General features: G+C 44.2%; 1 protein-coding gene across 2 annotated transcripts in view; it reads right to left on the bottom strand.

Annotated features, from left to right (window-relative positions):
• The window catches only part of GPR158 (G protein-coupled receptor 158), a 206,676-nt gene extending 188,665 nt beyond the window's left edge, over nucleotides 1-18,011 (bottom strand). For both annotated transcript variants that reach the window (XM_064444819.1, XM_064444821.1), the window contains exons 1-2: nucleotides 16,401-18,011; nucleotides 1,897-2,002 (exon numbers count right to left, since the gene is read on the bottom strand). In XM_064444819.1, the coding sequence (XP_064300889.1) occupies nucleotides 1,897-2,002; nucleotides 16,401-17,266 (972 nt within the window). In that variant the 5' untranslated portion in view covers nucleotides 17,267-18,011. The remainder of the gene's footprint in view (nucleotides 1-1,896; nucleotides 2,003-16,400) is intronic.
• Nucleotides 18,012-18,353: the final 342 nt, after the last annotated feature.

Below are 18,353 nucleotides of genomic sequence, written 5' to 3'. Positions count from 1 at the left end.
ACAACAATACACCCCAGAATTCCACCACAAAGAGCTGATCTGTAACATGTTTTAAGTAAAAGAAATGTTATTCTCTCCTTCAGCAGAGAGGAAATGCCCACCACCCTCTTAGCAGGAGAGTGAAGCCCTGAATGCCAAGAACCCAGTCCTGGCTCAAAGCTGGTGGAGACACCATCCCTACATCAGCGGTCCATGACAGCCACCACAGTTTCTCACTCACAGTAAGAGATAAAATCATAGAGGTGAAATTTTCCAGCTTGCCCACTTGAGACACTAAAGACTGTGGGATTAAAATGTTTTATGCAAGTCAGAAAACTTTCCATAACCCTTAAGGTTGTCTTTCATCCAGAATTTCACTCTGCACTCAGTTTCCTAAATGACACTCTGCTTACCTCACGTGCAATAATAAAATGGAAGGTAGATTTTACTGAACGTTGTATTTATGAAGAAAACCACTTTTCATAATCAGAGTGAATTCTACAGAGAAACAAAAACTACTTTTTACTCCCATGAAAATGAATAGTGAAGAGTGAAAAAAATCCTTTTATTTCCCCTCCTTCTCCAACAAATTCTTCCAGAGAGACTAGCTTTTTGCATTGTTCTCTCCATGACACGCTCTTAATGACTTAGATTTGGAAGTGTAATTGTGGAATTATATCCAGTTTGGTTTGATTCAAATTCTGTTTTCCTCTATATTAAGAATAGAGAGCATGATTCAGAGCCCATTACAGCAAACAATGGGCTTTGAACCAGACCAAAGGTGCGTTAAATCCCACCATTGATCTTTCTGAATTCGCTCCCTCTTAATTTTGCCTTGGTTTTTCTTAGTCTTCTCATAGGGGTTTTTCTTCCATTTTCTTCTTGGTTGCAGGAAGAGACGCAACTTACAATCACACCACTCTGCTTACAATTTTGCTTGTAAGACATTAGGAAAAGGAGGAGCATTTGCCAAAATAATCACATTCAGGATAACTAGCACGTATTAAAAAACAAGGTTTACCAGATCTCATGGGAAACAATATTTTCTTCTATGAAGAAACAAAATATTTAAGTATTCCCTTCAATTCATAAGTCAAAAAAAGTACTTGACAAAGAAAAAAATCTTTTCTTCATTTGCAGAAATATTTCATTTAAAATTAGTCTGTCAAAGACTACTTGAATTCTCATTTCAAGCTCATTTTAAGGAAAAAAAAAAGGTCTGAGTTTTTCTTGCTCAAAAGTGTTAGTAGATGAATTCATCAAAACCAACTCCTTTCCTAAATTTAGATTTAGCTTTGATAAATTGGCATTTTATAACAAATTAGGCAAACGTCTCTTGACTTCTGGTAGACAACCATCAACTTTCCCTACATTTTAATTGCCCTTTCTGAAAGCACAGAAGTGCAATGAGGTCCCTGCTCTTACAGAAAAGACATTGGTGCCTTTGAAAACAACATCATATGTCATAATAAAAAGAAAAATCATTGAATGTATTTTATTTTAAACTTTGATTGAACACATATGACTGGCCAGACTGAGTGATCTATGATATGCTGACAGACGGAGCCAGACACAGACCTTCAGAGGAAAGGGGAAGTAGGAAGGAGCTGAACGTAAACATTTAGTCAGCTCTGTCAAAACGTTGGCATTTCTATTAAGAAAGAATTACAGTATCCAATTCTGCATCATTCTACCAAAAGCCCATGTTTTTCTGAATAATTATTATTAGCATTTGAGCTACTTTTACTGTGTTTGCGTGAAATTCATGCACACCATAATGCCTTGCGCAGAAAGATTTTTTCCAGCCTACAAACCACATAAGTCTATAAAATAGATAGCATTTATACTACAGAAAATCATTCATAGTGGAAAGACTTGTTTATGAAGTGTAGCTCGGTCCCTTAGGGACAGACATACCTCAGAATTGTTGAGATGACACCTGTGTGTCCCCGAGAACCACCCCTCACTTGAACACTGGTCAATGTCCACCTTCTGCAGATTGATGTCAACTTTGACAACACCTCTGAAAATAGAGAAAAACAGCCTTTAACACAGTGACTACAGAAATAGTTTAAACTTCTTTATAATGCTGTAGCCTGGAAAGCAGAACTACATCCTTCTAAATACAGAATTTCATTAACTCTCTGAAAACAGAATTTCTGTGTTCCCAAAGCCACGACTGCAGACACACATTCTTATGTTAGACCTTACTGAGATGTACTATGACAAGAGCTTGATAAACCTAATGCACTAAGTGTAATGCGGCAGGTAAGAATAAGTTATACACTCAGTTTAATGCCCTTCATGTTTTACAGTGCAGCAAATAACTAAAATAAATACAATGGATGACCTGCACTATTTCAGTGGCCAGCAACCTCCCCAGTCAACCCCAAGTACAGTAATAAGCACCACACCTCACCCCTGTGCCTGGTGACAACAACATCCTCCCCTTTGCTCCATGGAACACTATTTGCCAAAACAACTGGCAAAAGCCTTGCCCGTACTCTCGCCAGAGACACCCCAACCTCCAGCGACTTCAGGCCTCTCCTCCATGGCTCAGCACCCTCCTCCAGCAAGCACCCAAACCCCTTTTCTCCCCATCTCTGCCAGCCAGCACTAGTATAATACCTGATACAACATCAGAAGGGCAGGGTGAGCCAGGAGTAGGCCACTGGTGTCCGTGAAACCAAAACAAATTTATCCTACACACAGATCCTCAAGGACTGTCTCAGCTGTATTACTCCTATGCCAAGAACACTGATGTTTTCATCATCAACAGCTCCCTCAAATTTTTTTGAATAAAAGTTAACAACCTGATTTGAAAGCCAATGCCCCATTTTATAAACAAATTGGAAATCACCAGGGGGAAAAAAAAAAAATATCTAAGATTGTAGTTGCTTGTCTCAAAGAAGCCTTCAAAAATTTCCTTACTGTCTCTAAAATAATGTCCAGAATGATTATGGATGTAGAATATTTATAGCATCATCTCATGAGAACACATATCTGACAACTTTGCTGCTGTCGGGACTTAGCAAAAATGTCAGTATGCAATTTTGGTAGTTGGGTTGATGGGTGTTCTGTACTGATTTCTTAAATCCAGGATACCATTTCTTTTAAATCAACCATTTGCAGTCACTTTAGACAAAAGTTTTGATTTCCACAACTACAAACACGATCACCCTTTCAGGCTGTGGACTACCAAGAGCACAGCCCAACCTTGATCTCAAGAATACCTTGCTCACCTCAAAGTAGGTTGACTCTATTAGTTAAAGCTCAGTATATATGGACACAAATCACTCTTGGGGAGATTCCGATTGGACACCAGAGGGAAATGTTTCACACTGAGGACAGTCAACCATTGGAATAATCTCCCCAGGGAAGTGGTTGACTCGGCCACATTGGACACCTTCAAGAGTCATCTGGACAGGGTGCTGGGCCATCTTGTCTAGACTATGCTCTTCCTAGAAAGGTTGGACTAGATGATCCCTGAGGTCCCTTCCAACCTAGGATTCTGTGATATATAAGAACTCTAATAATAAAAGAGCTACAGAGCCACATATTTGAGATGCCACGTATGAACAAAGTCAGAACATGCTTAAGAGATAAGCTTGATCAAAGGACAATGCTGCTCCCTCAGAGCAAGTGCAAAGTGTCCACAACTGCTATATTTGGACATTCATCTTCAGACATGCTATATAGTAATTGAGAGAAATACAGGGACATTGTTTAAGCAATCTGAAGAATGCATTAGGAAATTATGTAGGATAGCCAGTAGGAAGTTAGACAGTACATGTGCACTTCATCCCCCTCCATCTCCTGCCTAGATGTCTGATAGTAGGCACACTTAGAAATGATCTGAAATGTTTAAGTGCTGGCTCTAGCAAGCTCAACTTGAAATACCACACACCATGCTTCTACAAGATTTAGAAATATTTTTAGTTTACAGCTCTGTGCCTTTCCAGTCATTTTGGACAACAGCTTCTTCAGGGACTGATAAAACTACACATCCACCCCAATGAACTGTTTTTCCCATGTTCTAGGCAACAAAACCTCAAGTGGAAAAACTGCCACACTGTAAAGACTAACTCTTGATAAGATGTTGATGTCAGGATTACAAGCCTATCTTAACCTGATAACAAGGTATCTGTCTCCATTGCTCACAGAGCAGAGGTAACCAATTCCTCACCTGGTCATGTGCAGATCACACCAGGTACATTTCTACTATTTTCTGGACCTTTCTGAGCATCAGCATGCAGGCCAGGGACAGGACCTGTTCTGCAAGTGAATAATCTCACTGTGGCTAAATACAGGCATGAAGCAGGCAGCAGGACCAGGACCAACACTACTCCTTGCTCTCCTAGTTCAAGCTATAAACCAGGCACTTTGGCAAGGGTCTCAAGCATTAGCACCATTCTGACTACTCTAAAGAAATCCGTTTGTACAGTAGGAAAAACAGTGATGATTCATCCTTATTAGGACGGCAACAGGTTCACCTGGGAGACTGCCTAAGCACCTTAGGGAAGTAGGTCTTTATTTCCTTACATGGAAAGCTTTTCCCTTGTGTACATTTTGTTTTTAACTGGTAGGAGAGGAAACTCCCTTTCCCTCTACAAACACTTCTGCAAAGAAAGAAGTACAGATTGAAAATTAAGGGTAAACTAATCACTGCTAGGAGAGGAAAAACACCTTAAGAGTTTGCTGTGTGGCATCAGGAGCAGGGCCTGTAGAAGCACAGAGTCAGTACAAAGGGACATAAAAATTTTCAAAAGAAAAATTAGCATTACTTGCGAGAAAGACAACACATACAAGCCAGAGGAATTAGGGACAGCAACTGTACTGAACAAGCATTTGAGTACAGCCTTGTACCAGATGTGCTGCAATTTGAAGAATTAGTGGCATGTTCTAGTGGGCCAAGAGGCAGAAAGCAGGAGAGCATCCTAACACTCAGAGCCATGTACTAGAAAGACAGGAAATGTATTTCCTGATTTTTCACATCAGAACTGATCGAATAACTTGTATCCTTTGAAAACTCTCTGATACAATTATTTTCCTCAAAACAGATGTGAAAATCATATTCATATAGCAGCCGTCATTGAAAGAAACCTCTTGTGATCATGCAGTCCAACTGCCTGCTCAAAGCAGAGCAAGTACAGCAAAGTATAAATATATATAAAGCAAAAGGTACAGTTCAGTTGGGTTTCTTAATACCTCCACCTCTCCAATGGAGACTTCACCACCTCTGGGAAACCTGATGTAGTGCCTGAACACCCTCACAGTGTCTAAAAAAGTTTTCTGATGTTGAAATGGAATTTCTTGTATTTCAGTTTGTGCCCTTTGTACTTTGTCCTTTCCCTGACCACCCTGGAGAAGAACCTGGCTCTGTCTCCTTCATGCTTTTCCATTAGGTATTTACACATATGTACGATTGCCCTGGAGCCTTTTGTTCTACAGGCTGAACAGCTCCAGCATGCTCAGCCCTTCTTGTCTGTCAGATGCTCCAGTCTTTAATCATCTTTGAGGCCCTTCACTAGGCTCACTCCAGTACATCCATGTCTCTTGTACTGGGGAGCCCAGAAGTAGACAGTCATCTATATGCAGAAGGTTATTGGGTTGGTTAAATGCTATTTCCCCTTCATAAATCCATGCTGACTACTTCCAATCACATTCTTCATGGGTTTCAGAAGTGGTTTTCAGGAAGATTTGTTCCATCAAATTGTGATTGATATGAGGCTGACCAGCCTGTAGCTCTTGGAAGATATCAAGTACCTTGGCCTTTTCCATATCCTCTGTCACAAAGTCCACTGCCCCATTCAGCAGCAGGCCCATGTTCCCTGTTGTCCCAGCTTTCTTGCCAGTGTACTTATTCCCCTTCATGTCCTTCAACAGATTCAGCCCCATATGGACTTTGGTTTCCCTAACTCCACCCATGAATGCTCAGTCCATGTCTTCATATTCCTCCCAGGTTACCTGACCCTGCTTCCACCTCTTGTGCACCTTCATTTTATGCTTGAGCTTTGTCAGGAGCTCCCTGTTAAGCCACACAGGCCTGAAAATTATATAATTTCAAAATATTTTCACAATACTTCTTCCAGAAACACTACAAAATTCTTCCATTTGAATCTGAATGCATTTTCCCTTTGGTTCTCTTGTGATAAAACTTTTCTTACAAGAACGTTTGCCCTTCACAAAACCCAGTCTTCATGACCTCAGTACAAACTTTTCTACCCACGCTCTTCTGCGTGCAGCTCTTCTGTAGCAGAGCCTGAACCTCTGATATGATTAAGTTGTTCTGCTTCTTCTGAGTTTTATGAATTTCTGGGGTGAAAATCTACAGGAAGGAAACACAGTGCAGTCCAGAAGCAGGCACATGAAAACAATCTCTCCTGACAGTTATAATCTACCCTAGGCTTTCCTTTTTCTCCCCCATGGTGCATATTATTCTTTTCTCATTATACCCCTGCAATGTATGTTCATGCTTCATGGTAACATCACAGCTCTGCTGAGATAGTAACAGGGTTTCCAACTACTTGAGGATAGAGTGCTTTCCAATAATAATAATAAAAAAAAAACCTTTCTTTAAGCATACATGTGGCATTTACAGAAAGCATCGTGATGATACAAGACACACACTGCATTCATTTGGGATGCTTTGCCATTTTAAAACACTATCTCAGACTTGTACCCCACCGCTCTTACATATAGAGTACACCAAAATGTACATGATGATATATTTCTGAAATTAATGTGATTAATACAGTAGTTGGCACAGCCTGGGTAGCCACCCACATTTTCAGTTATTTTTGATTCAGCATTCAGAAAAAAATTGAACATATGGAAGAACACATCCTCCTAGAATGTACATGGACCAGCTACCCGTAAGTGTTATATTTACTGAACTAACTGGGAATAATTGCAGCTCTGCTATCTTGATAGAAGCAATCAAGACAAATATCAATTGTATGAGAGTAGACTCAGCTTGTCAGCATAACACATTCATCCATACTGACAATGCTGCCTGGCCAAACCAAAGCTACAGTGATAAGTTAATAACAATATTACTGGTGATTGTTGACCATCTGGCAAGTAAGTATAGTTTGCTTATCTCCTTATAACAATAAATATTTGTTTCCTGCCACAATTTTACAGTTCTTACACAAAAAAGATACTTAAGGATTTGTGCCTGTTTTGGCTGGAATTTTCTTCACAGTAGCTAGTATGAGGCTATGTTTTGGATTTGTGCTGGAAACAGTGTTGGTAACACAGGGATGTTTTCCCTGATGGCTGAGCAGCGCTTACGCAGGGTTGAGGCCTTTGCTGCTTCTCACCCCACCCCACCAGCAAGTGGGCTGGGGGTGCACAAGAAGCTGGGAGGGAAGGAGGCACAGCCAGGTCAGCTGACCTCAACTGACCAAAGGGATATTCCAAGTCATATGACATCACACTCAGCATATAAAGCCGGGGGAAGAAGGAAGGGGGGGACATTCAGAGTGATGACATTTGTCTTCCCAAGTAACTGTTACAGGTGATAGAGCCCTGCCATCCTGGGGATGGCTGAACACCTGCCTGCTGATGGCAAGCAGTGAATGAATTCCTCCTTTTGCTTTACCAGTTAAACTGCCTTTATCTCAACCCATGAGTTCTCACTTTTACCTTTCTGATTCCCTCTCCCATGCTATTGTGGGGGGAGTGAGTGAGCAGCTGCGTGGTGTTTAGCTGCCTGCCAGGTTAAACTGTGACAGACACATTCATGTTAACATGTAGATAAGAAAGAATTAGTTGAATTGAACACAATAGATAATCATTGAAGAATAACATCATCAAGGATTTTCTGTCAGGTCAGAGGTTTGATTTAAGAGGCTTTCATGTCTGTCTTAATTTCCAGTACCACTGTTTGTTGGCATGCTGTTTGCCTTGAAATCTGTGCCAGAAATTGATTTAAGCTTATTTTCCCAGCCTACTAGCTATCTTGATAGTTTCAGTAGTTATAATATTTCATTGTAACAACATGCTGTAAAACCTATATCTACAGAAGATTTTTTTGCCTGTACCATTACATCATAAAAAAGCAGGAGCACATTCTTTCTCAGTCAGCTTAAGCCAGAGCTGCACAAAATAATAGCCTGCCAACATTTAAATAGTGATAAACAATATCTCTGTCCTGTAGATCTTCAGAAGTTTTTTAGCACAGAGGTCATCACGGCTTAGCTAAACAGGCATTCAAAGTTTGTCTTCTAAGTTTGTACACTTATTTTTGTACCTGTAAGCATTGCAAGCACCATAATTAAGGTATAAGGCACTGTTATCACATGCTGAAGCAGACATCCTCCAAGTCTAAATGCCTGCCTAGCTTCTCACTGCCATATTCTTTCACCCCTACATGCTGTCCTTCGTAGGTCTTCCTTATCACAAAAACCAAAGAAATAAAAACAAATTCTCTATAGCCATCCCAAATCTGCAAATACCCACACCTCTAGATAAATGAAATAAATGTATACTAATTACATTACTAAATGTAATTAGTATAGCCAATGTTTTCAGGGTTATACTTTTCTGACCATTCTCATTTTGGAGGCTGACACTTTCAAGCATATTAATTTGCAAACAGTGCACACTGCCTGACACCTGAGAGCCCTTCAGTGAGCATCCAAAAACAATCCTGGTATCAAATTCACAAGTGACTTCCAGCCATAAGTCTTGCTGGCAATCAACACCTCCTGGCAGGTTCAAGCTGCTCTTTAAAGTTAAGGTTTACTTCACTTAGCCATTTTTAAAACTACTACCTTCACATATCTGGCCAGATTCACAAGAGGGTACTGGGATGTTACGAACAACATAATTTTGACCTTGTCACACAGTTACCACTAATTTCTTACTAACAGGACAGAGACATTACCTAATTCCTCAGCCATAGCATGACTACTGCTTTTCAGCACATTTTCACAGGAGAACCAGCTTTCACTAAAAATAAACTTAACTGAAGAGTAAGAGTGGGCACATGAATTAGGATTCACCTGCAAAGAAAATCCCTCTAGGCCATTTGGGACAGTGCTACAAGGGTGGAATACTTGAAGCTGAATCCTCTGTTGTCTGAAGAATTATTTCAGATATAAATCTGCCTTCAAATTTATGGCATGCCATGCTGCCTCTCTGGGGATTTCCCTGCAGTTCAGTCAGAGAGCTTCCTAGATACTTCAAGGGGTGGTGATTTTTTTTTTTTGCTTGAGGATGTTCAAATTGCTGCTAGCATCTTAACTCTGTCACAAAGCATCACCTTGTATAGGAATGCTGAGGTGTCAGTGATGGTGGCATACCACTTACATTAGATTCTCCCTACAAAAGAGTGTCTTGGAGCCAAATTCAAGCTATTTAGTAAGAAATCAGCATTTTTTTTTTAATGCTCCCATTACTATCCATGAGGTCAGAGAGACATATGGAAAGAAAGGATCTCAAGGAACAGTATAGAAAGTCATACAAGAAAAGAGGTTAGGAACAAGAAAAGCTTTTGAATTAGAAGGGCCCTACACAGGACAAATGGCCTCAGCCTAACTACACCTGATCTTCTGACACTGAAGATATATTTAAAGGCAGTAAGGGAATTTTAAAACTGAAAAGTAAGTGGAAGGCAACATTAAAAAGGGAAAAATGCAGAAGCATAAACCTAGGCAAGGAATGTACAAAACAAGAATGTAAGACAAAACCAAAAGACATTTTTAGAAGCAGCATGTTAAAAGCATAGTCTCTACTAATTAAAAACTTTTCAGATACATCAGAAAAAGGAACCCTGAAACAGAATCTGTAAGGCCAAAAGACAACCAAGATATAAAAATTACTCAGTGTAGAGATAGCCTATGCAGAAAATAAATTATTTTCATCACTGCACACTTTGGAGCCAGGAAGTCTCCAACCTCTGAGCCATTCTTGAAAGTATTAATGTGACAAAAGACAGCTTTCACATGCAGCGATGTTAGCAGGCTGGGCACCACAACTACCCCTGCTGTGTTCAATATATTCACAGATGACCACAAATGGGTGACCAGTGACAAAGTTTGAAGTTGATAAAAATACTTATTATAAACCACAACTAAATCTGACTGGCACAGAGAAGATTAATGAACACTTTCAAAGTGTTGGTTTTATTTTTGGGGTTTGGTTTGGTTTTTTAAGTGTTGGTTTTGTTTTGTTGTTTGTTTTTTTTCAGTCATAAGAATCTGGGATCTCCCAATGAATTTTAGATTCAGGGAGCAAATTTAAAAAACAAAGAAAAATTTTTTTTTCTCTGAACAGTTCATGATTATATTATGGAACCCAATGCCAAACTATGCTGCAGAAGACAAAAAAAAGGGTTAAAAAGTTAATTAGAATCATGGGGGAGAGTTTAATCCATACTTACTATCAACACTCATTCAGACAGAGTCTGAAAAACAAGGGGGTTTTTTATTGCCTATTATTTGTAAATGGGATATAACCAAAATAGAAGAATTCAGCACTCCTACTGCTCTTACACTTTCCCTAAGTACCTACCAGAAGCTGCTTTTAGAGCCAGGGCTAGGTAAGCCTTGCATCTGACCTAACAAGCAATGCTTTTGTTCTTAACTTTAGGGACATTTCTCTATCTCAGCCCAGGTTCACAAATAGACAGAATAGGAAGTGACACTCCTGGAGCTGAATCTCAGATGGTAAGGACTGTCACATGCCTATTCCCTTCAAAAGAGCTTTGATAATCTGCTGTGCTGGCAGCCTTGCCCAAGGTGGATAGGGGTAGAGAACAGAGAAGCGGAAACAGCAGTTCGACCCAAAAAGCTAGTTCCTTTTATTGCAACTTACTATGTGCTATCTAATTATTGACATAATACAGTATGCATTTCAGTCCTTTCCTGGCCAAATTTAACATTTTTCTTCAAAGACACACTTCTGTTTCTCCAATAGTGAAGAAAGTTGAATCACACTTAAAAAAAAAGGAAATCTGTATTTGTTTTTCCATTTGTTTCATCACTATCCAGTCTTCTATCCTCATCCATGACCTCATACGAAAGATTGTTTGGAGAATACTCATAACATACTGGGGGCTTCTATAAGCAGACAGTAAACCATAGGAAGACATCTCTCTGTTCTCACCTCTTTTCACAAAGATAAATGCAAAACTTTCGGAAGTTCCAGGAAATACATTATTTCTTTTCATTTTTGAAACCCATTCTAAATCCACCCACACCTTCAATCATGTTATATGGGGCTAAAGTAAGAAATTAAACCACATTTAGAAGAAAAAAGTTACTAATTCTTACAGTCTCTTTTTTAGGTCTACTTTTACGGTTATTTTACCAAACAATTTAATACCTGTGAAATATTTGTCAGAAGAGGAAGTCACATATATTCCCTAAGAAATTACTCATTTGACATATATAATTATACATCCACAGTTTAAATTGCCTTCAATATCTCCTCAACTAAGAGCCCCATTAAGGCCTAACACTGGTGTGGTCCAAGTCATTGTTAATAGTACAGTGGAAATCACTACATTACACTGCCTTTAGGGAAAAACAGCTAAATTTAACTGTGCAATAAGGATTAATCTTTGCACCAAGGAATACCTTTCTAATAATTAAGAGAGAAGGAACAAATGTCACGAAGACAAAAAATATGAAGTGGTAACACCTGATTCAGCCAAAGTTCAGAATGAAGTTATCTGCGAATGCTCCAGAACACATCATCATTTAAAAAAAAAAAAAACTAACTTACTCAGCTTGCTGATTGTGGAGCTTTCTGCCAAAACAGCCATTATTCCATTGCATTCTCTCAATAGTCCTTAAAAAAAGGTTACTAATACTGGCCTGGATTGGGCGGGGGGGGAGGGACGGACAAGGGAGAAGGGGAAAGAAATAAAAAAGAGACAACTTACCTGGCCTCGCTGGAACATGGAGAAGCAAGGGGGTGTGTGGGGGGAAAAAAAAAAGTGTCACTGTACCCTAAAGATATTCTGACTTCTTAGATGAGAAATAGTGTTAGAGCAATGACCAGTTCCCAAAACATTGGCATATTATAACACAACATTAAAGAAAATGAGAAGACCATGCAAGAGAACATTTTGAACTGCAAAAGCAACCATTCATCAGAGTTTGAAGATAATTGACGTCATTGCACGAGGCTGAAACACTGCACATGAATCTGACTAACCACATTCAACAAATACTGGAACAAAACTTGGGAAGAGGGACCATGGCAACAGAGAGCTTCTGACAGGAGACTAAAGAATGTGTAGTCTAATAAACAAAGGTGGAGAAGGGACTGCTGCCTATAAATAGGTCAGGGCAGTAAACATCAGGGAAGAGTGCTATTTCAGATAGGAGACAGTTCTGGAACAGCAATAAATGGATGAGAACTGAATGTGTATAAACTTAGATTTGAAATCAGAAGAAGATATTCAAACATTAGGCCTGGCACGCCAGTAGACTGGAGAGTCAAGAGGGAAACCCATCTACTTTAAGATGGAGTTTGGCCAGCTGGTGACATTAAGTGGACCTGTGACAGCAGATTAGACCCAGTGACCCAGAAGGACTTTTTTTTTTTAAACTCATATGTTCCTAGCTGACTACTTGCACATCTTTCTTCCAGATCAAATTGTAATCCTCCACACTGGCCTCCTAGACTGCTGAAGCAATGAAAACCTCCTGTTTCCTCTCCATGGGTCAAGCAAGTACTTTCTAGAGAAAGAAACATACTCACAACATGCAGCTTCTCACACCTTTCCACTTCCACAGTAGGGCTGCAAAGAGACCACTGGCTCACCACATGCCACAGAATATGGTTCAGTCTCACCACGTAATAGGAAGTAGCAGAGGAGGGTCACAGAACATCAGCGACAAATGCTATCATCCTCTACCCTCTGCAGTACTAGAGTTGTGGAGCAATTAGACATATTAGATGGTGAATTCCAGCTGCAAACTGCATCACCTTAGACTTTTTAAGAAAGGAGAAGGGAATGTTTAATATCACCAAGTGATTACTTCTAGTCTCTGCAGATCCTCACTTCTGAATGACAGCCTACACGGTATTTTGTAAGCAGGTGGGAACGTTCTTTCCCTACACTCTGGGCAAACCAAAGGCCAGCGAATACAGACACTACCAGCAAGAACTGCTAAGTTGTTGCAGACAGTCAGCACCACTAACACTGGGCTAATGCGGTCTCACTGGGTCCAAACAGCTTCTGGTACAGTTACCAGGACAATCAAGTTGTCTTTGGTTTCTCCATCTCAGTATTGACCTACAGTGCTAGCCTTGGCAAGACAACTCTAAACAACCCTCCTTGGCCTTCACTTTGGACAGTTTGGCTGTCATCTCTTGGGAAGGGGAAGAAGGGGGTGTGAGGTGAAATTAAAGGCAGATAGCAAGCTGTTTGCAAGAGCCCCACCACCACCACTTCCTCTGGCAGAAGGCACTATAACCCTTCACCACATGAAGAAGCAAGCCTTTTTTTCTGCATTTTCAGAATGTCATTGACAACAGCATTGCAGTAGTAGCATGTATTAAACATAACCAGTAGCAATTATTAGTATTGCCTTCATTAAACTCTTTCCATTGCTACACTACATGACATACCCATCTGTTACTGCAACAGAAGAGATACTAGGAAGCAGGAGCAATGGCTTTTCCTTCTGTAATCTGGAAGAACTCTCTTCCATGGAGAGAATGTGTTCTTGAAGGTCTCTTGCCCTAATGTACCTTTAATGTAACTTTATGTCAGCAAAGATAGTACATAAACTGTTAGAAGAACATTAAAGGGGCTTGCACTAAATTACCATCAATGACCTCATGCCAGACTATTAAATGGAAGGAACGTGTACGCTGATCCATTAACATGTTCCTAACAGATGGTTCAGAGATACTTTGTTGGGAGAACTGATGTAGCTTCTCAAAAGATGGAGGTTAATACATACTGCTTTTTACCATATGGGCCTTAAACAGGATTTTGAAGTTAAACCATTGTGCCACTCAAAGACAGATGGTGAGGGGAAAAAAGCTTATTTCAAGAGGCACCTTATAGTAATTAATACTAATGTTCTAATAACTGCATTAGATTTTACATTTTTATATTACATGGTTATACTTCAACCCATTTCTTAAGAACTCAGAGGCTGTGCGCCTACCAAGTATAGAAAATATTGTGCAAATATTAGGACATCCCACAAGTCTTTGGGGAAGTGTACCTTTTTTTTATAGTATTTCCTATGCTGCAGAGTTAGTTTTTTAATACCTGAAATAACCTGTTATTAGAAGCCCATCCTTCATGTAACATACCTCAAACTAGGAACACAGGATCTATCATTTAGCTTTACCATAATATGTGCACATGTGTTCATATATACATATATACACACACACACTTCTTCCACCTGCTTCCTTATATAGTTACCAAAAACATACTGACCCATTTTCTTAGAAACACTTACAAAACTCTGGTTTTGAGTTAGTTTTGTCCTAACTGTTCACTTTGAACTTGCACAACATACCCCATCACAAGATCTAAATAAGAAGAGGCTCTCCAAGCTTAGATGTGCTTCATGGATGCCCTTTGAATTATCAGAGTTACAACAGGTTATTTCATCATCTGAAGTGCCTCCCACACGGTAAACAGAGGCTGGGAAGATGAGGAAGCCAAGGCAGTGCTTTGTACTGCACCCAGGAGGACCTCTACTGGTTGCCTTGGTTAGCCAGGGTTACTCCAAAATGGACTTGGTGAGTTCTGCACACCAGAGCTACCACAGCAGAAACCCACACCACTGAGATGCTCCCTGGCATCACAGGATCTTGGCACAGAATTAGGCTGAAGTTTTTGGCTCTGTTTTTTTAGAGACCTGGTTTTATCTTACTGAAGTCAAGATTGAAGCTTCTTTGAGTTAAGCTTGATACCAAGAACTAAGTTCTCAGGCAGCTGGTTAGTAGCTGCCAGCCCACCCCCAGCCTGGTGGTTCGTTAAGTTATAAAAACCTCTATCCCCAACAAGAGAGTGTCAGCCTACACTAGCTTTCTTCTGCACCCTGAAGTTCATCAAGTGTGAAAAACTGCATTTCAATTAAATACGAGAAGTTTCCTGAACTTTTCTGGATCCTCACACACACTCTAGAGGTCTGCAGTAGAGCCATTCTTGGATTTTGGTCTTGAGTAGACTTCTGCACCAAACAGCCTGCAGGTGAGCTCACTTTACCTTAACCCTACAACCTGTAAGTGTGAGGATTTCAGGGCAAAAGGTAATTCCATAGAGGTAAGGTAATCAGCCACTTTCTATTCAGATTTTTATTTTTCCCCCCACAGATGCACAACTGCATTCACACCTGGTTGATCCTACTGGATTTCAGACTAAGCCAAGAAAACCAGTGTTCACATACACAACTGCCTGGCCATCTAGGTGTGACAAGGTATCTCCAGTGCCTTCTGCATTCTTGTCTATCTTTACCTACTACTGAATCACAGCAGAAAGCAAATTCTGTGCTTCTCTCTCACCCCTGACAAATGCCAGCTGCTTCTGGGCAGTGGGCATTCCCCAGGGGACAGAGTTATCTGTGAGCCCCACCACAGGAGTGCCGGGGGGGGAAGTCTGACATCCCGTGCCCCACAGGTTGCTCTCATTCCTCGGGAACATCCCTCTCGCCTGTCAAAACAGGAAGACACAAGATTGTGCATTTTTGTGCCCTCCTCTCTGCTAATCACAGCCCAGCTGCAAAGTCCTGGGGGCAACAGCAATACAAAAAATAAGTAATTCTTTATGTATGCCAGTATCAGCTACACAGCTATCTAATGGGGTGGGGGGTCCTAAGAAAAGCTTCCCTACTGCCCGCTCAGGTAGCGGCCACATGCACTATTGACAGAACTGCAGTCACAAACACTTATTTACCTACAAACACACTGACCACTGACCAGGCTCGAGCACCTCACACTGGATGTGTTCTGGAGACCAGAAATAGCAGTTTACCAGTATAACAACATTGTTTCCCAGCTGGTTAAAATCATAGCTGGCATCGAGCTAGTTTTAATTATGTAGTGTAGTAAGAAATAATGCCTCAGTAAACACCTTCCTCTTGCAGTGAGAAATAAACTGGCAACTGCTGCTCTTCTCTCCCCCCGAGGAGGATGCTTGAAACCCCAGGCATACCCGTTTCACTGGGAGCAGGTAAAGCAAATGCCATCTCACAGACGGAGATGAAAGCGATTCTCTTACAGAGCAACAGCTCCCTAAGCCACACAAGGTAGAGCTCAACGGGAAGGCCTGAGGTTGCTCTGCGGTGTGACTGAGCAGCCAGCCTGGCAAGGGTGCATCAGGTCACTCCAGAGACACAGCATGCCTGTCCCTGGGGGGGGGTGGGGGCGGAACCAAGACCCCATCCTACCCCCTTCTGAGCAGAACGCAAGCAGAGGAACACTACTCCTACCTGAACTCGGGGAGGAGGTTCGGACGCAGCCCATAGAAAGCTGCCGAGAGAGTCACTAGCCAGCCGGGTTTGTAATTCCCATTCTCACACTCCAGGTAAGGCGAGGACCACCTGATGTGGTTCTTATCAGCGGTGAAGCTCTCCCGCCTCTTCCAGCTGTTCTCCAAAGTTTTGGGGCCCGTGTTTAAGACCTTTCTGTGCAGATGTGGCCTCCACTTGCGCCTCAAGCCGTGGAACCACTCTGTTTCCACAGAGGTGTTGGCCAGGCGGTGAGCCGAGGAGGACAAGTCCTGCAGGAGGACCTGGCTCTCGTGCCTGCTGGCCTGGAGGAACACCTGGGGGGTGGCGGAGAAAGGCTCCGTGCTGAAAGTGATAGCTGCCCTGGAGATGTTGGGGTCCCCCTCCAGGAGGCTCCTGATCAAGGCGCGGTACCACTCCAGGTCCTCCTGCAAGTTCTGCTCCCGCGACTTATTGCTCTGGAGGATCATGTTGAGGAAGTTGGTGGCGTGGGTGAGGGTGTCCAGTGCCCCGTGCAGGGACGGGTGCGAGGTGAAGCGCGACTTCCCGGCGAGGCTGGCCAGCTCGTACCGCCCGGAGCAGTTGGCGCGCCGCAGCTCCCGGGAGTCGCCCGTGTAGAGGAACGAGGCCACGTCCTGGGGCACCTCCTCGGCGAGCCGCTGCGCCAAGATGGTGCTCTCCGTAGAGCGGCTCCGCGGGGCTGGCGGATGCTCCCGGCTCTTCATGTGGCTGAAAATAGGCTGCCTCCCTCTGAGCGCCCGGTCGAGGGCCGCCTGCCCTTGGCTGGCGGCAGCCCCGAGCCCCCGCTGGGCAAGGAGCAGGAGGAGAAGGAGCCGGAGCAAAGCCATGTCCCCTGGCGCTGCCGGTCGCGCAGGCACGGCGAAGCGGCTGAGGACGGGCTCCGCGCAGGCGGCCGCGGCGCAGGGGCGCGGACGCGCAGAGGCGGCCGAGCAGCAGCGGGACGGAAAGCGGTCCCCGGCCCGCGAGTCACCTGTGGCGGCGCCGCCCGCGCCCTCCCCAGCGCCGGGCGCCGCGCAGCCCTGCCGCCGGCCCGGAGCGGCTCGCCGCCCCCTCCGGCGACGGCAGCGGCCGCAGCGAGCCCGCTTGCGCGCCTTCTCCCGCCACGGCCACCGCGCTCAATGAGCTGCTGCCCGGCGCAGCCCGCAGGGGCGGCGGCGCCCGCGCCCGGCGCAGCGGCGGGTCCCCCCGCAGCGCCCCGCCGCCGCCGCCGCCCGCGCTCCGCCGCTCCGCATCCTTCGGGCGCCGCTGCCGGGGAGGGGCCCCGCGGCGCGGGACTGCCACTTGCTGCGGGGCTCGGCGGGCGGGGCTGCTGCCGAGGAGCCGGGCGGGCGGCTCTCCGAACGACGACCCCCGCCCCCAGCTGCGGGAGGCTGCTCACCGGTCGGCCCCGCACCGCCCGGCGCCCCTTCCCCGCCGGCCCTTATAGGTGTAGCCCAGGCAGCTGCCGCCCTGTGTGGCCGCCTCGCCTGTCAGTCACCCGGCAGCCATTCACGGGGCAGGAGGACGGCTCCGTGAGGCGCTGAGGGAGGCGGCGCCGCCGCCGCGAGGCGTCGAGGCACCTTGCCTCACCCTCCGCCGGCTCGGCTCGGGGCGCAGCCGGGAGAGCCGCCCGCCCCACTGGCAGCCGCCCGCTTTCCCCACCCACCCCTGCCCAGGGGCAGGGGTCGCGGGCGGGGAACCGGCCGGCGGAGGGGGGCGGGTGTGCTCCGCCGTGGCCGGGCCGGTGTGCGGGGCTTGCCCGGGGAGTGTGGCAGCGACCCCTGCCGGGCGGCCGCGGGGCGGCGCCGCTGCGCTCTGCGCCTCCGCGCCGGGGGCGATCGGGCGGCAACAGCGGGACAGCGGCCGGTGGGGCTGAGGAGAGCGGGGGGCGCTGACGGGTGCTAGAGGTGTCCCCGTCTCCCGACGCGCCGGCGG

Source organism: Phalacrocorax carbo, chromosome 2, assembly GCF_963921805.1.
Source record: "Phalacrocorax carbo chromosome 2, bPhaCar2.1, whole genome shotgun sequence".
Taxonomy (NCBI): Eukaryota; Metazoa; Chordata; class Aves; order Suliformes; family Phalacrocoracidae; genus Phalacrocorax; species Phalacrocorax carbo.
The sequence above is the reverse complement of the archived record's forward strand: the minus strand, read 5'-3'. Positions and strand labels throughout refer to the sequence as shown.